The sequence below is a fragment of the Lytechinus pictus genome, chromosome 2 (genome assembly GCF_037042905.1).
Source record: "Lytechinus pictus isolate F3 Inbred chromosome 2, Lp3.0, whole genome shotgun sequence".
Lineage (NCBI taxonomy): Eukaryota > Metazoa > Echinodermata > Echinoidea > Temnopleuroida > Toxopneustidae > Lytechinus > Lytechinus pictus.
In genome coordinates, this window is record NC_087246.1 from 46,245,232 (window position 1) to 46,264,431 (window position 19,200).

Here is a 19,200-nt window from a genome sequence, read left to right on the forward strand (position 1 = left end):
GGGGGGCCATAATGGCCCCCCCCCCCCCCCCCTGGGAATGACAAGAATCAGAATACCCCGGGAGATTGAGGGTTAAGACACAACTGGGCCATGTCTTACAAAGCGTTACGATTGATCTGATCTTAAACTATATGGAAATCCAAGAATATCATTTTTTTTCTCCAGGAAATTTGAATGATGTCCTTTGTAAACAAAGAGAAGCACACTGAATTTTCAAGAAAACAATGAGTGCATGATTTGATTATACATCATCACATCTAGAAAATATTTTGAACAAACATGCATTTAGATGTTGATGTTGCTGGCTTTCCATAGTTGTGGTTGATCCGATCGATCATAACTCTGGTGACCCTTTCTCAGGTATTCATTTTGACTACCCACATGTTGAAATAAAAACTTTGTACATGTAGATGCACCTTATCCTTAACAAGCACCTGAATGGAAAATATTTTTTTCAAAGTTGATTAGGGTTTTAGGTACGCACTCCCATTTTGTTATAACAAGGAACCTTTGTAGTATATCATCAAGCACAATAAATGATCACCAGTCATTCATATAAACTTATGATCAGCTTTATCAAAAAGCAACTATATGAGTTGAAGAGGGTCTCAATTATGTTGATGCATTATTTCAACCAGAAGAGCAATATTACATCCCGTCATAACATTTACAAAAATGATAAAACTGGCAAGATTAAACAACTCGGGTAAAAAAATCATTCTAAACAGATCAAAACTAATAAAAAAAAAAACAATATTAGATATAAATACACAAAAATACAGCGCATTCAAAGTAAAAATCTTTACAAGAAACAAGAAGCCTAGGCAATTTCAAAAAGACAATACTTAACTTATCATAAATGAGAATGAGTACATTGTTAATGTGAAAATTCGGAACTAAAGTGGCATACGATTCAGCAATCGACCTATTTAATTAGCTTTACATAAATTTGAAAAGAGACAAAGTATAATGATAGGTGCCAACAGTCTCTTTTGAGTGGTACAGACCAACGATTTCATTCCATTTTTCTATGAACCATATTTCTGTGTCATCTCCCGAAGCAGATTCATTGGGTGGTTTCAATTATAGTGTTGCCCTTTTGGAGTTGGTGTTGCTCGGTCAGCAAAGCAAAAAAAAAAACAAAAAAAAAAAACTTGCAATGAAGCTGGTCATGGGACGAATGTCACCTGGTGTTGAGCTTGCGTTTTTTTTTATTTGGATCATTTTTGTACACACACAGGTTTTCTTCCAAAAATACCAACACCAACACCAAACTTGAAATCACTCAGTGTGCAGAAACCTTTACTCACATTCTAAACATGACAAAAGCTGAACTTTGTTGTGCAATATCTGAAACAATGTCAGGTGTTTTCCAATTTCGGGGAACATATTACCTTCTTTTAAAGCATACATTATAAACACCCAGTCCCTTTTTATATGGCTAGCATAGACATAGAAAAAAAAAACAGCACCTACAAACTAAAATAGCACCTAAAACAGAAAAAAATTAATTAAAGCTGATCTACCAATCAAATGTGCTACAATTTATATTGATATGAATTGTGTCTTTCTGCATTAATGTGGCACTTATAAACTAAGATTGCGAACTAAATATCATGTGCTCGTCAGCATTTACGCACCACTTTTAATCACACTTCAATCTTTTTGAAACACCAGCAGATATTAACTTGGTTATCAATTTTGCGAGGAAATGATTTGCATTTTGGGGTGATAATTTTCCATTTCAAAGAATTTCAATTTCTTTACTTTCATTTGCCTTTTCAAGTTCTGCTACAAAGGGTATTTTCAATGGCATCTCTGTGGTTTCCGTTTGCTTTCGGCAATTGCGAAAAATCATCATCCCAACACATTCTTCAAAGCGGAGTGTCGTGGCCCAGTGGATTTAGTCTCTGGACTTTGAAACAGAGGGTCGTGGGTTCAAATCCCAGCCATGGCGTAATTTCCTTCAGCAAGGAATTCATCCAGTGTGCTGCACTCGACCCAGGTGAGGTAAATGGGTACTGGTAGGAAGTAATTCCTCAAAAGCTGTGTACACCGAATAGGTAGCCTAGCTTAGCCGGGTAATAATAATAGCAGGGCCCGCTGGGAGAACAGTTTTCGGAACTGAAGTGGCTACCCTGGGTAAATATACCGTTGTTATTATTATTATTAAAGATGTATTGATAACAAGTGGAATGCCTCTGGCCGTCTCACCTGCATCACGCGATTCAATATAGCAGCAGTGCTGATTTTGAAAACTACTATAACTCGCACAAGATGTTCAGTGATACTTGGTTACTCTTATTTCCACGTTTTATGAACTAGACCAATACACTTATAGAGATATGATGGCAATTCAACAAATACCCCCAACGTGGCCAAAGTTCTTTGACCTTACATGACCTTTGACCTTGATCATGTGACCTGAAACTCGCACAGGATGTTCAGTGATACTTGATTACTATTATGTCCAAGTTTTATGAACTAGACCAACACACTTTCAAATTTATGGCTGTAATTCAACAAATACCCCAATTTGACCAAAGTTCATTGACCCTAAATGACCTTTGACCTTGATCATGTGACCTGAAACTTGCACAGGATGTTCAGTAATACTTGATTACTATTATGTCCAAGTTTCATGAATCAGATCCATAAACTTTCAAAGTTATGATGGTAATTCAACAAATACCCCAATTCGGCCAAAGTTCATTGACCCTAAATGACCTTTGACCTTGGTCATGTGACGTGAAACTCATGCAGGATGTTCAGTGATACTTGATTAACCTTATGTATAAGTTTCATGAACTAGGTCCATATATTTTCTAAGTTATGATGACATTTCAAAAACTTAACCTTAGGTTAAGATTTTGATGTTGATTCCCCCAACATGGTCTAAGTTCATTGACCCTAAATGACCTTTGACCTTGGTCATGTGACATGAAACTCAGGCAGGATGTTCAGTAATACTTGATTAACCTTATGGCCAAGTTTCATGAACTAGGTCCATATACTTTCTAAGTTATGCTGTCATTTCAAAAACTTAACCTCAGGTTAAGATTTGGTGTTGACGCCGCCGCCGCCGTCGCCGCCGCCGTCGGAAAAGCGGCGCCTATAGTCTCACTCTGCTATGCAGGTGAGACAAAAACTACATTACTCAATTAAAAATACTGAGTTTGTAATAATTTGCATATAAATATTTCTAAAAAAGGAAAAAAAAAAGTTGATATTCATCAAGAAATCTGTACTGAGAATGTGACATATTGATTTATTCAGCACACAAGTAATTCAGCCATATCATCTTTCACTCAGGAAAGTCAGTTTTCAGACATGTAGGTTATTGAAAAAAAATCCTATTTTACAAAATAACAGAACATATAAATTTGGCAAAAACATGAAAGTTAAAGTTGCATAATATACATAAATTTGAAGGAAAAAAATCATTAACATGTTTTCTAGTTTGCAAGCAGACTCCAAGCTGACACTATAATAAATTATACCATGTCTAGGGTGAAGACTAGACTTTACCCCTATCTGCCTGTGGTAGGGCAGCCCCAGTAGATGAGTGAATCTAGTCTCCTACTTCAGACTCTGCATTGTGCACTATGCAGAGTAAGGGTGAAGCAAGTCAGATTAGAATGGGAGTTGACCCAGGGTGAGTAGAGTGAGGCAAACCAGGCTGAGAAGGATGAGAGTCAAACCAGGTTAAGTAGAGTGACAGTCAAACCAGGTTAAGTAGAGTAAGAGTCAAACCAGGCTATTAATGTAGAGTGAGAGTCAAACCAGGGTAAGTAGAGTGAGAGTCAAACCAGGCTAAGTAGAGTGAGAGTCAAACCAGGCTAAGTAGAGTGAGAGTCAAACCAGGCTGAGTAGAGTGAGAGTCAAACCAGGCTAAGTAGAGTGAGAGTCAAACCAGGCTAAGTAGAGTGAGAGTCAAACCAGGCTGAGTAGAGTGAGAGTCAAACCAGGCTGAGTAGAGTGAGAGTCAAACCAGGCTGAGTAGAGTGAGAGTCAAACCAGGCTAAGTAGAGTGAGAGTCAAACCAGGCTAAGTAGAGTGAGAGTCAAACCAGGCTAAGTAGAGTGAGAGTCAAACCAGGGTAAGTAGAGTGAGAGTCAAACCAGGCTAAGTAGAGTGAGAGTCAAACCAGGCTGAGTAGAGTGAGAGTCAAACCAGGCTAAGTAGAGTGAGAGTCAAACCAGGCTAAGTAGAGTGAGAGTCAAACCAGGCTAAGTAGAGTGAGAGTCAAACCAGGCTTAGTAGAGTGAGTCAAACCAGGCTAGGAAGAATGAGAATCAAAGCAGGCTGAGTAGAGAGAGGAGTCATAGTTAAAAGTAGATTCCGGGTTGAGCCAGGCGAAGTAAAGTGATGAGATGGAGCCAGGCAGAGTAGAGAGAGAGAGAGAGAGAGAGGAGCCATGCTGAGTAGATTCAGGGTGGAGCTAGGCTGAGTAAAGTGATGAGATGGAGCCAGGCAGAGTAGAGCTAGAGAGGAGCTATGCTTAATAGATTCAGGGTGGAGCCAGGCTCAGTAACGTGAAGAGATGGAGTCAGGTAGAGTAGAGAGAGAGGAGCCATGCTGAGTAGATTCAAGATGGAGCCAGGCTGGATAAAGTGATGAGATGGAGCCAGGCAGAATAGAGAGAGGAGCCATGCTGAGTACATTCAAGATGGAGCCATGCTCAGTAGAGTGACAGTGGATCCAGGCAGAGAAGAGGGTGGAGCCAGGCTGAATAAAATGAGAGTGGAGCCATATGGAGATGGTGGCGATAGTTGTGCTGCAGCTGGACTTGTGGAACAGGCAATCAAATTGCTTAACCACTGCGGAACTAGACTGCTCTATGGATAGTCTAAGTGGTGTAGAGCAGTGGCGGTGAAGCCAGACTGAACGGAACAGGTAATCCCCTTGCAGTATGGGGTGGTGGTGGTGGTGGACCTGTCCTTGTATTTTTGAGGAATGTACAACATTCACAGCAAACATTCTCCATTGGGCTACTTGGCTGGCGCCACACATGAAGTTCCCTCTGCTTACGTTCCCTCACGGGGCTGGTCTCCATAAATGGTGTAGGTGGTTCACTTATACTAAAATGAAGAATTCAGAAAAAAATAGGGAAAAATCAATTATTAAATATTGTTTAAACTGGTAGTGTCTTGTACAAAAGGAGTATCCAGCTCAAAGCTAAGTGCTTGCAGATTTCATATAAAGAAAGTCTTAAAATTAAGATTATCATCATAGACATAGATCACGTTCATTTACATAAACCTAACTTGGTGATTTCATGAAATTTAAGCTGAAAACGATCAGACTGCAAATCACCATCACAAATAAGCACATGTGGGCCAGTGTATTATCACACTTGGTAATGACCCAAAACCTAGCGGGAATGCCACGCTTACTTTGCCCACTTCACAGCATTTTCTAGCAGATTCATTAGGCACATACATTTTTATTTCAATTTCTAGGTACAAATACTTGGGTGGTCATTTTATTGCATTCTGTTAAAACTTACCACAACTGCCTTCCTGGATCCAATTCCATAAAAAGTTACCTTTATGGTAACTATGCCATTCAATGGTAATTACCATGGTAACAAGGCTCAACAGCCAATCAGAATCAAGGATTCCATGAAAGACACCACTGGAAGGCACATTTACCATAATAGTAACTTTTATGCAATAGGGCCCTGAAGCCGTATATGAAGGCTGAAAAAGATTGACGATTGAGGCTTAATGACACTACCAACACAATGTATCATATAAATGTCTGAAAATTAATCTGTAAAATTAAGTTAAATGGTAGCATTTGTTTTCCCAATACAATTATATAATTTTCATATAATCTATGGATTGAATTTCAGAGTAAATGGAGTAAATAAAAAAATTGTTAGCTACTTCAGAAAATTTTTCTGCTCTTTTCGAACAGAGAAGTACAACAAATAAAGGTTATGAGAAATATTAGAAATGAAATGTTCATTTCAAGGGCTGAAAACAAATATAAGTTATTAGAAATATAAGGAAAAAATTTCTACTCTTTTCGAACAGAGAATCAGAACAAATAAAGGTTATGAGAAATATAAGAACTGAAATTTTCATTTCGAGGGCTGAATAAAACAAAAAGTATGAGAAATAAAAGAAATGAAACGTTCATGGCATACCTCCTTTGTCTGGTGGGCACGGATGGACTTTTCTTAGGACTATTAGGGCTGAGAGAATCGACGGGAATGTGTAAGAACTCTTCAGTGGGAATGTACATCTTAACACAGCATACACTACAGATCAATCTGAAACAGGATGGAAAGATATACACAAAAAAAAACAATACAATAGTAAAGAAATGTATTGTGAATATGGAAATGAATATTCATAATAATAATAAAAAATGATAATAATACTAATAATAGGCATTTGTATAGCGCCATCTATCTATAAATATAAAAAAAAAATAAACATAACTACTTCTATAAACAAACATGAACATGCATACAAATATGAAGAAAAATACAAATACAAATATAAAATAACAAGTCTAGGGCATGTGTTTCATTTCATATATTTATTGTCTTCATGTATGCCTTAATATTATTTATTACTTGGCTTTTTATACCTCTTTTTACTTGCCTTTTTTATATTGTTTTTTATAACTTTATACAAACAGGGATGCTAAATAGGATTGATGTAAAAAGGTAGTAATATCAACTAGAATAAAGATGCTTTCTATTGCAAAAAATATATTAAAATTAGGAAACAATACTTTTGTCTGAAATGGACATGAAACTGGAATCAAGTCAATTTCATTTTCAAAATTAGCCAATGCTTAATTTGATTAAGAGAATTACAGCAAGAGTTTGAGTCTGAACAGAAATCTGCATAATTAATTGAATATCATGAGTAACATGCACATGGATGTTTCCCTTTAGCAAGGAGACAACCATATCACTTTGCTCGATTATGATTTTAAAAAAAATGCAAATTCAAGGGGAAAAAAATCTTACTTCTTGCATAATCTGCACTTGAACTTCTTCTTGAAGAGAGAAAACTTCTTCTTACATGAAAAACACACCTGCAAAACAGAGACAAAAAAATACTGAAGCTTGACAAGTGAAGATAGAAGTTTAATCTGAAGCTGGTTTCAATAGAGAGCATAAAAATAGAGAATATTGATGAAGGTTTGGTCAAAGTCCATTGACGAATAAGAGAGATATGATTCATGACGTCATATACAAGCAACTCCCCCATTTATTCAATTTTTGAATGGAACATGATGAATTAAAATATATTTCTTAAAGAAGGAGGTATGGGAAGATGCCACTCATGATACATCCCCACACAAATAAAATCATTTTCAATTTAGATAGAGGATTTTGAGGGCTACTCCTACTACTACCATTACCAACTACGATGATGCCTACTACTATTACTACATATACTAGTAGCAAATCTACTACTAGTACTACTACCATCAATACTACAACTACTACTACTACTACTACTACTACTACTACTATCACTACTACTACTACTACTACTAACAAGTGCCGTGGTGTAGCGGTTCTGACTTTCGCCTTGTAATCAGAGGGTCGTGTGTTCGAATCCCACCATGGCCTAGCGCCCTTTGGCAAAGCGTCAATCCACACTTTGCCACTCTCACCCAGGTGCTAATTGGGTACCGGTAGGAAACCGTCATTGTGGTTGGTTTAGCAAGTGTGCGCCTAACAGGCTGCTTGAAATGCTACGAATCCAGTGACCGGGTAATAATAATTGTGAAGCGCTTTGAACAGTCGTAGATTGATAAAGCGCTATATAAATGCCAATTATTATTAACACTACTACTACGAATCCAGTGACCGGGTAATAATAATTGTGAAGCGCTTTGAACAGTCGTAGATTGATAAAGCGCTATATAAATGCCAATTATTATTATTATTATTACCACTACCACCACCACCACCACCACCACTACTACTACTACTACTACTACTACTACCACTACTACTACCACTACTACAACCACTACTACAACCACCACCACCACCACCACCACCACCACCACCACCACCACCTCCACCACCACTACTACTACTACTACCGCTACTACTACTACTACTACTACTACTACTACCACTACCACTACTACTACTACTACTACTACTGATATTACAATACCTTATCCTGGAGCACATCTTTGTGTAGTTTTGGATTAACTCTAAGGTTCTCAATCTCTGCTTTCACTAAGACACTTCTGATATGAATAACCTCTTCAACAGTCAATGATAAACAATCCATATCTTGAGACATCCTCCTTGGAGACTGAAATGGCACAAGAAGAAATAAGATTAAATTACCAGCTTATGATACTGAATAGAAGGAATACATTCAATTCAGACACAGAAAGACATTCTTGTACGCTCTTTCTCAGCATGTAAATGTAACTTCCACTACTAAAACGAAGTAATTTAGCTCCAAGTAATTCTTATGTTTTCTATGTAGACACGTACAGCTATATTCATATTTACAGTCTGTTCTTGGGCTGGTAGTTATAGCGGTTTTACAGCTGCATATTCAAGTGTGTATTGGTAAGTCAGAGTCGGATGACCCATATCATATATACATGTATCAGTAAAGCACCTTCCGATTTAACGAATGCTTTACTAAAGCAGAATACTATCACAATTTTTTTCTTTAAGAAATTAGGGCAATATTTAAGAAGTGAATACACTTGATGCATGAAAAAAAGGTGAAAGTGGACTCAAGCCTAAGGTTATATGGCCAGCACTACAATCATCCAAGAAGTACCATTCATTCAAATTCTTCTCAATTATGGCAAGCAAGTGATGCCATTCATCATATAAATGCACAAGGACTCAAAAAATGCAAAAGTCCAAACCTTTCTAAATGAAATAATCAGGATATTTTGCTGAAAAATATGAAAGAACAGCACTGCCTTTGGAGTGTGTAGAGTAAAATCATTAGAGAGAATATTATCACCTTAAATGACTGACAAGGACCGATACTATGTCTTCTGGGAGTATCTAGCGGAATTTCATCTGATCTTATCTCATCAAAACTTGACAGGGATGATCTGCTCATTGTTAGTGTTTTCTCCGGGGTGGACACCATGGTATCTGCAAAATTCAACAATAAATCATTGATTATGAATGAGATGCAAAACAAAAAAAAATATGTATTTGTATAGAGACATGGTTTATATTATATTATGTTTATTATATTTCAAGCCCTACAGAAAAATGCATTATGGCAATTCCCTAAAAAAGAATGACATCCCGGTAATAAATTGTGTCTGTTTTCTAGTTTATATGAAAAGTTGTTATCCTCTAACAGCTTGAGAAATTCATAAAGTGAAGTGAGAATAGAAAAAAATTTGGGGTCGGACATAAAAAGCAGTGAATTATTTTATATAATTGCCAAATCAAGTAAGTTGTCAGATCCGACAACTTGTCAGACAAAATGTGACGAAACGCTCCCCAGATAAAAATAAACTTAATACAGTTTTGCAAGAGTCACTATTTCAAAGGTTGTACCATTTAATATCATCACAAAATCATAAAACCTTCTCTGACAATTCACGTCAGAATAGAGAAAATTTGCTCCTAATACGATTCAAGTCAACATTTTTCTGGGGTGGACTTGACCTTTCAAATTTGTGATGTAAATGACTATGACGCATGCTTCTCAGGTGCATGTATTTACATTGTGTGAGAGTGCTCAGCAAACTTTGTAAATAACCATGAGTGCACTGCATTGCCACAAACTCACTCGCCTGTGCATCATTTGTTTTATTATTTGTTCGTCATACTTCATACCTGGGGGCATACTGATATTTAGAAACATGCTCTCATCAGGGAGATGCTGGCCATCGTCAAGTATTCTCTGTATTGCTTGCTCCAGAACATCCCCAGCATCTCCATCCATCTCATCATCATCATCATATTGAGTTTCCTGGCAAACGTTGATCCCTTTTCTTAATCTTCTTTGTCGTGAGTAGGAGTTCGGCTCGTGCATGCTACTATCGCTCTCTGACTCCTTCATTAAAAGATAAAAATCAAATATAAAATAATTAAGAATGTTAATGCTTTTTTTGGCGATTTGTGACGGGTATGCAATATATATAATGTAAGTCTGAAGGACAGACTAGTGGTTCCCAGAGTACAATCACAATGGACGACGAAGCGTTGTAAAGTAAATCATGTTCAGTACATCTAAATACAATGGAAGCTGGTGTGTTTCTTGAGTACTAGTGCTAAAACTTACAAGTGTTAACCTAGGAGAACAGAAGATAACAGCAATGGAACCTGATCATGAAACACAATCAAGTATTTATTGTAGTAAAATACTTCAATTTTCAATGTCCTACAATACGTCTTCTTCAGGAGGTAAATCAGAATGATCATTGAAAATTTACTCCTTTTGATTTTTTGATTTGATTTGATTTTATTTCAGCATTTTTCCAACAGAAATTATTAACAAACAGTGTACAACATAAAAAAAAAATAGTGATACATTTCTTTTTACAAAAATAAATACAAATAGTAATTCGTTGGCATAAAATGTATATAGATAGTATTAGTTTGCAATATTATAAGTTGTACTTTGTTGAGTAGACAAAAAAAAAATGCTGGAGACCGCTACCATAAGCAGTGCTTGACTAGGGTAGCGGCCTCAAACGTAATAGCGAAATAAACAAAAAAAGAAAACGAAGTCAATTACAAATCGGGCATTGACTTACATATATTATAAACAGATATTATTAATACGATATTTACATGCAAGGACCTTGTATGCCTGATATTATGTGCACAGTTGACGTGTGTGCATGTGTTTGTGCATGTGCAAACGTGTGCGTGTGTGCAAATGTATATTTAAAATTTAAAATTGTGTGTGTATTGTATAAGTGTGTGTGTGTGTCGATATATGAGGGCGTGGGGGTAGTATTAATTAGGAATTATTGAATGGTTCCAGGATTACAGCTTGAAATGATAGAAAAGTTTGATACTATGACTAGTATACTTTTTTCAATACATGAATTTTCTGATGTAACAGTTTATGAGATCAGATAGAAATTAAAAATTGAAATTAAAAATTGACCAAGAAAATTGAAAATTGACCAAGACCCAAAGAACTCTTAAAGAACACATAGGACATAAAAAATTTGAGCATTTTCTATTTTCCTGAAATAAAATCGATTGGCAAAATAAAGTACTTTTGGCATAACTAAAGTCAATAAAAGATACATATATGCATAATACATTTTCTGCCTGAGCGGGACATTTTGGCATTGTTGGCTTCCTACAGTAGATTAAAGAAAAATAATAATCTGTCATAAAATTTGGCAATATGACATTTCTATTAATACCAGAAATGAAATATCCAATCAATATCTCAATGCAAAAACAAAAGTTCATTTTGTACTACGCTTTAAACTCAGCTTGCTATACATGAGCATGAAGGGCCTGTGCAAGTTGAAACATGCAAAATCTGTACCATCAGACACACACCATCCAAACTGTACCATTGCATCGTCACATATGTCACACGACTACTCTGATTAATAACTCATTTTTTTCTTATTATGATGTCACTTCTGGCTTGCAGAACAAACATAAATCGCAAGTCGCGCAGGTAAAAGTTACGCGCCATCAGCAGAACCTTGGGCATCATCTGCATAAATTTGCCAAGCATTGAACGAACAGGAAATGTTAATAATTTGGAATGTAAGAAATGTCTAATCTACCGTTTCAGACCAGTCCAAGGTGAACTCGGCTTTTATGACCTTCTTAGGCAGGGGCGGTGACAACTCCTCATCAGAGAAGATAAAGCCCTGACTTCTGCGGTCTGAAAAGGAAATAAAAATATACAAGAGTACAAGCAGATGAACCATAGACCAAGTCCACCAGCATTATTCTGCTAAAAAATACTAAAAATTAAAATTATAATGTGACAATCGACTCCATATTTCTCTTTTTTTTAATAAACTGTCGGATAGGGGAAATCAGGTTTCTGTTTATTATTTCTTGAGTATATAAAAAAATTATTTTCAAATATATCCATACATATATTAGGAATCTTTATTAGAGTCTTTATTGTAACTGAAGGATCAGGTTTAAATGATATTAACAATGAACATATAAATTTTTAACAAATATTTAAACAATGTGAACATGATTATAACCATAAGTGAAAACATGTCAAAATAGAAACTTAGAAACAAAATAATAAAAAAGAAAGACCTAAGTTACATTCTGTACTACCCCGTAGTATCAAAATGCAATTAAGTACATATCCCAAAACAGATTACTTTGTTAAAACAAAACAGAAAGGCAGTGAAAATCTTTTTAAGAGTATGAAAGATTGACCTTTTGGTAAGAATTTTGAGTTGTAACTTCAATTTATGTTTAAAGACAAGATTTCAATGATGGAATGAAAAAAAAGAAAGAATATATTTGAATTTCATAGTCTGTTCTCCACCATTTAAAAATCTGGAGGAAAATTCACCACCTTTCAAGATCGCAAATGATCTCATACATTTCAACTATTTCTCCTGGTATTCAAACAATGATCTTACTTGACTTTTCAACGAGTACAGTTGGTCTAAGCTGAGGCTGGGAGCGTATCTCTTTCATAATCTTCTCGTGAACGCTTTCTCTTCTTAGAGGTTGCTGGTTTAATTTATCCAGAGGTACCTAAGCATAGCAAACAAAGCAGCAATAATCATTTCACAGAATTTCTGATTGACTTTTAAAGGTCAAGTCCACCCAAGATAAAATGTTGATTTTAATCAATACAGAAAAATCAAACAAGCATAACACTGAAAATTTTATCAAAATCGGATGTAAAATAAGAAAGTTATGACAATTTAAAGATTTAAAGATTATATGCAAATATTAAAGAGTCGATGATGTCCCTCACTCACTATTTCTTTTGTTTATTGTTTGAATTACACAATATTTCAATTTATACAGACTTGACAATAAGTACCAACTTGACTGAACCATAAAATGTTAAAACGATGGTAACAACAATTGCTCAGGGAGGAATAAAACTTTTTTCACAGGATAATTGGGAGAAAATTGGAATATTTCATATAATAAAATACAAAAGAAATAGTGATTGAGTGATGTCATCAATCGCTTCATTTGCATACCGACCAGGACGTGCATATAACTGTTTTGTTAAATTAAGCAAAACTTTAAAATGTCATAACGAAAATTTTGAGATAAAAGTCATCGTGAAGGTTTGACGAAATCCATCATAAGAAAAGTTATGAATTTTTAAGTTTTCAATTTTTGACTTAATATGCAAGCAGGAACCATGAATATCAATTCTTAAAATCCCATATTCAGTGGTTCATGATGAGGAAATATACATGTAATAAAAAAGCCAGTACAAAATGCTATGTCTGATGAATCATATAACAAGTGCACAAGTAACATCATTTTTAAGTTTCTGAGAAACTGGGATTTTTAGGGAAAAATCCTTAACTCTCTTCATCTTTGACGGATTTTTTTCAAATGTTCATAATTCTTTGTTTATTTTGCTTTTTCTGCCATTATTAATAGTAACATCACATTACACCTCCCCTTTAATATCTTACTATGGCACTCTTTCTGTATTCCCAGTCCTTTGATTGTGTCCCAAGCCAATAATCCAACCCAAAGTACTTTACTCTCAAATCTTACCTTTTTAAATAATGGGATTATGAAAACATACAGTATATGTGAGATCTCTAAATCACTCAAGCAACAATGGACACAGCCCAGATAAGAATAAAGATGCATGTTGTTAACCTTAAATACCTTGGATTTAAGTCAGTCTCTGTAAGGTGATATACACATTTTATATATGATCTGCCATAAATTACGTTTCCTTGCATTAGTTTTAAGTGACTTCTAGATTTGCAATATTCATCTGTAATTACTCAAAGTCAATTCTATAAAGTATGTACAAGTATGTTTAACCTACTCAATGTGGGACCACCCTGAAAAGATTTGTCACTGTATCCTTGTTAAAATAAAAGCTGCAATTTGTTAAAAACACTTTTCATTATTAGTGGCAGTCAGGAGCAGTGCTTATTATGAGTAAACGTCAGAAATTTTCTGTGTCTTTCGGGCCAGGCCACTGTCATCTATCGCAGCTATAAGACTGGACCTAGAAGAAGTTCATCTTAGAATACGTATACAACACAAGCATATTAAAGCATAATAGTCCAAATAATTGCTTCAACTTAGGTGAATATTCAACCTGGAAGGTTGACTTAACCCAAAAAGGACTGGGGGGGGGGGGGCGCCGCAAAATTTTATGACTTTTTTCTTTGAAGTCTCGCGCAACTTTTGAGACCAAATTCGCGACATACGGGTATAGCATCGCGACGTCACATGACTTTTTACGAGACAATGTCATGCCGAAAATGGCTAATTTTTATACTTTGTGTACAGAGTCTGTGGGAGATGAAATTCATAAAAGGGTGATTATTTTTCGTTCTAATCGGTCTGCTTAATTAATTTAGAGTTTAATTTAGTTGTTAGATGGTCTGTAATAATTTCCATTGAAAAAAAAACAATGAAAAACAAAAGATGAAAAACAAAGAAATACATAAGAAATTCTAAAAACAAAGAAATATATAAGGAAAAAAATTGGCTTTCGCAATTTTTCTTTGTGGAAACCTTTAAATTAGATTACAAAGATGAGATCTGCAAAAAAAGAAGAAAATTTGAAGTGAAATTGGGTGTTAAATATGCAAATAATGTTTTTCATGAATAAATTTGCATATTTTATTCATAATAAATAAAAAATTTAATACTATCTTGTAGTTTATGTGGTAAGGAATGTGCGTGCCAAATTTTGGCACGATCGCGCGAAGTCCTCAATAGATCTCAAATAGCCCAGTCCTTTTAGGGTTAATATCCAAGTTTACTGGTAGATTGAATTAATAAGTTGGAAGGGCTAAACTAGCCGATCGCTTACCGGTTTAAGAGGAGGTCTTGATCGAATGAAATCAAGGATGATGTCATGTGCTTCTTTCTTCACCCTCGTTGGAATACTACCATTCACCTGTAAAGGTACATAGAGAGAGAAAGGGAGAGAGATGTAAAGATATTATAACATAATACTAGTAATAACAATAATAATAATAATAATACCTGCTTGTATGGTGCTTAACACTTACTTTATCTGAAGTCTCTAAGCACCCTACAGTAATAATTACCCTCGCTGTAGCAGAGCAGCTGTTACGCGTACTGCTTTTAAAGGAATAAATACCCATTTAATTCACCTGGGTTCAGTGCAGCACAATGTGGATCAATATCTCGCTGAAGGAAAATATACCATGGCTGAGATTCAAACCCACTACCCTTTGTATCGAAATCCAGAGACTAATCCACTGAGCCACAATGCTGAAAACTGAATGAAGTCTTCTTGGATGTACTTACCATGACTTTGTTGAGAGTAAACCGATGTGATCGTATATCATCCATTAGCATTTCATACGGCGTCAGTGCATACTCAATAGGTGCTCTACCCTTCTCATGATCCGCAAGCTTCTTCAGTTTCACTCCGTTTCTTAGGTCTCTCACCACATTCAGCCATATTTTAGCCTGGAAAGTAAAGGACACACAGTTGTCAACTTATTCACCATTAATTAATTAAGCCTTGAAATGGGAATATACGATGATATATAAAAACAGAAATATATAAAATAAAATGAATTTTAGCGAAATAATTGGTACATTATAATTGCCACAAATATGGAAGAAATATCATGAAGCCAGCATTCCGTAGAAGTGTGGTTAAAAATCTAGCTTACATGTAGTCTAGGGTTAAACCTAGGCTTAATTATGAAAATACCAACAAATTTTATTATAAATATGAAATTATTTCAATCAATATAATATTTGTCAAATGCAATTTACCCTAAGTAAAATGTGGGTAAATTGTACGTTTGTAACCCCTGTTTCCGTGTATGTCAAAAATAAAGAGGTTAAAGATTATCAAGAAAATTCCATTCTGGCTTTCTATATTGAATCAATAATTCATGAAGTTATTTGTAATTCTACAAATGGCTTTACTTGATACAAAAAGTGCTTTATTCCACTAGCAATGAGGTGTGAAATTCTCAACCCAAACCTACTAACTACCAGGCTCTCATGGAATATAAGTTATCACATCTCAGGAAGAAAATAAAAGAACCATATTAATCTAAACTTTGCCACATATGTCTCTCTCTATTACAACTTTCTTGAGCAGATACCTCAAAGTCAATATTATAAAATATTGGCCTGAATTCACAAAGTGTTGAAAACCAGGAGGGATACAAAATGGCAGACAGTGCAAATTTAAGAGAAAGGTCCAATACTAAATACTAGTATACACCTTTTTTCATCAGGGGGCTACATACGCACTGAATTAAATCACAATTATACATCAAATCAACGAAGTCCATAGTATTGTACCCCCTGCTGTTTTAAACCTCTTGTGATAACAGGCCGTTGAAAGGCTGCATGAAATTCAGTGTAGTAAAGAATGCTACAGACACATTACCTCACTCTGTACACGTAGTACAGCATTTGAACTTGTTAAATGCTTCTTTATAATTATCTAACTGCATAAAAAGGTGTCAAAGTATGATTATAAATATTAATTTGCAAACTTGATGAATCATACCATCTCATTAAAACTGTATTAAAAGATTATTTGAAATATGCACCTTTATCAAGATAACTATATCAAGATTAAGAGCCCAAGATTGTATTTTATCAATTATGTCTCCTCTTTGACCAATGGTACAAGTATAGTTGCATTAATTTTATTATTCATTATTATCAAAATAAAAAATTATTTCCCTTTATATTTTATTAGGCATATTGGCTTGACATAATTTGCTAAATAAACGTGCTTTAAATACAAAATGTATGATCTTCGCTTTGAGATATTTATTATTTGCTATATCATGATTTTGTACTTTATATCAACTTTACGATTTTGGATTGAAGAAATTATTTGCTATTCTGTTTACATTCAATTTATGATGTTGGCTTGAAAAATATTATTCAGTATTAATTGTACTTAATCACACATAATATGCATTTAATGAGCTTACAGAAATATTACTTGCATGATTACATTTCATAATATGTTTTGCTGAGTAAAAATTATTTTCCTAATAAATGCTATAACAAAAATCCTAATTCATACTGTAAACTCCTTAAATTGTCTATTGTGTTTATTTTATTTGTCTCTGCTAAACCTTATTAAAAAGTTGTGAGTAGAAGCAGAAAATGAAAGGAATAGGTAAGAAATAAATGTTGTGATTTTCAAAATGAAATTTAGATCAATATATATCAAATTGGCAACTCATTTGCTGCTTTGAACCGACAATCCCAGTAAATTTCATCATATCACAGTTAATGAATTCACAAAGGAAGTTTTGAAACCACAGTTTAACATGAAAACGTGGCACATGTGTACCTTTGACATAAGCTGCTAAGTTTATGCTTGTTGGTATAGTTTGAGATTTATTAATCTAGCTGAATAGAGAAAGTGCAGTGAGGTGTAGACCAAATGGACATTAGACCAAATTGAAAGTAGACCAAATGGGTTTAGCCCATGTGGTATAATAGTATCTGATAGAAGTAGACCAACTGCTTTTAAACTAAGGGTGTGTTCAATGTTGATTTTCAAATTTAAACAGTAACATGAATCATGATTGAAAATGAAATTACAAAACACAGAACACAAACACGATCAGGGGTGCACCGTTCTGTGTTGAAAATATAAAGTTGATTATATGTCGATCATCTTTAAATTTCCTGCTTTCATTTATAGCGCAGCTTACTGCGCAGTTTGATCCATCACCAGAAAGTTCAATTCTGACATGTGCTTGTGCAGGCTTTTTCTACAGGAGCAAATTTAAGGACGATTCAAATTTCAATGTGTTCGATGTCACATTCGTGATGCTGAAGGTTGTAGAATCTGAGCTGATCACGTTTCCTAACGCATCTTTTTCGGCGTATAAATTTTCCTCAGAATCACTATCTGAAAGACGTTTACTTTTATGACCTGGAATGGGGAACATTGAACACACTCTTTGTTTCTCATTATATCTGCGTTTTGTAGAAGCGTTTTCAATACTGATTCATTTTGCTGTTTGAACTTGAAAACCGATATTAAACACAATGAACCTTGTGATGAACTTACCCATTGTCTTGGATGCAAATCTTCCACACTACCATCACTCATATCATTACCCTCCGATAAACTTCTTAAAATCTGTGAAGACATGATGAAACAATATGCAGGATAAAGAATGCCACTATTGAAAATCACACAAAACTACAAACTGATGTCAATTCTTCTCATTCATCCAGTCGTGTTCAATATGAAGACTTTCATTAAAGAAAAACTGAGAGTACAACTCATTGTTTCAAAGATTCCAAGCCATCTTTTGCCATATAGTCCATAGTCCAGTGCACATAGGGTCTGCACAATCTCTGAAGGGCCTCTTCAACAGGTTTGCCATCGGCACGAAGAAGCCAACTGATAATTTGCAAAATGTTGCAACAGTGAGTTGCACTCAAAAGTTTTTTTTTTCTAATCAAAATCTTTATATTGCTCATAAGACTAATTCAGCAGGACATGCAGATCAAATGACAAAATAATCAAGTCCCTAGCAGAAGTGATAAATATACATGTGTAGTTAATAATAAAGAGATATGTGGTATTCTTGCAGCAGGATTAACAACTCTCTGTAACTTAATATCCAAAGATTTTGAACTGGAAAGCTCCTAATCTAAAAACTAGTTATAGCTATTCCGTGACATCATCTTCATGTAGAGTCAGTACTAACTGAACAAGGCTTATCATATCATCACCTTAGATGTACAAGAGAGGTAGTCTTTTACACGTAGGCCTATGACCTCTCGGCAGCTATTAGGAGTTTGACTCATACGAGTCATATCAATAAAAAAAAAATGTATGCATTTGAACTCATCAAAGATAGGTATGATATGTATCATTTTCTCCTATAATTTTGTTTAATGAATTTGCGATTTTTTATCAGCTTTCCATCTACATGTGGATTATTAACAGGTGGCTTTTTTCAATCACAAATTGTACTTACAAAGTGCAGTACATGGGACTGAGCAGCTGATTGCATTGTACATTGCAAACGATAACATCAGGAGGTCACTTT

At 35.0% G+C, this 19,200-nt stretch overlaps 1 protein-coding gene across 1 annotated transcript in view; it reads right to left on the minus strand.

Moving 5' to 3' along the window:
- Nucleotides 1-455: 455 nt before the first annotated feature.
- LOC129254161 (protein spire homolog 1-like) overlaps nt 456-19,200 on the minus strand; it is a 32,758-nt gene continuing 14,013 nt past the window's right edge. Inside the window, exons 5-15 of the mRNA XM_064094923.1 lie at nt 18,207-18,278; nt 15,443-15,607; nt 14,979-15,065; nt 12,580-12,697; nt 11,749-11,849; nt 9,821-10,040; nt 8,985-9,121; nt 8,163-8,306; nt 6,992-7,059; nt 6,155-6,280; nt 456-5,081 (exon numbers count right to left, since the gene is read on the minus strand). Coding sequence (XP_063950993.1) covers nt 4,850-5,081; nt 6,155-6,280; nt 6,992-7,059; nt 8,163-8,306; nt 8,985-9,121; nt 9,821-10,040; nt 11,749-11,849; nt 12,580-12,697; nt 14,979-15,065; nt 15,443-15,607; nt 18,207-18,278 — 1,470 coding nt within the window. The 3' untranslated portion in view covers nt 456-4,849. The remainder of the gene's footprint in view (nt 5,082-6,154; nt 6,281-6,991; nt 7,060-8,162; nt 8,307-8,984; nt 9,122-9,820; nt 10,041-11,748; nt 11,850-12,579; nt 12,698-14,978; nt 15,066-15,442; nt 15,608-18,206; nt 18,279-19,200) is intronic.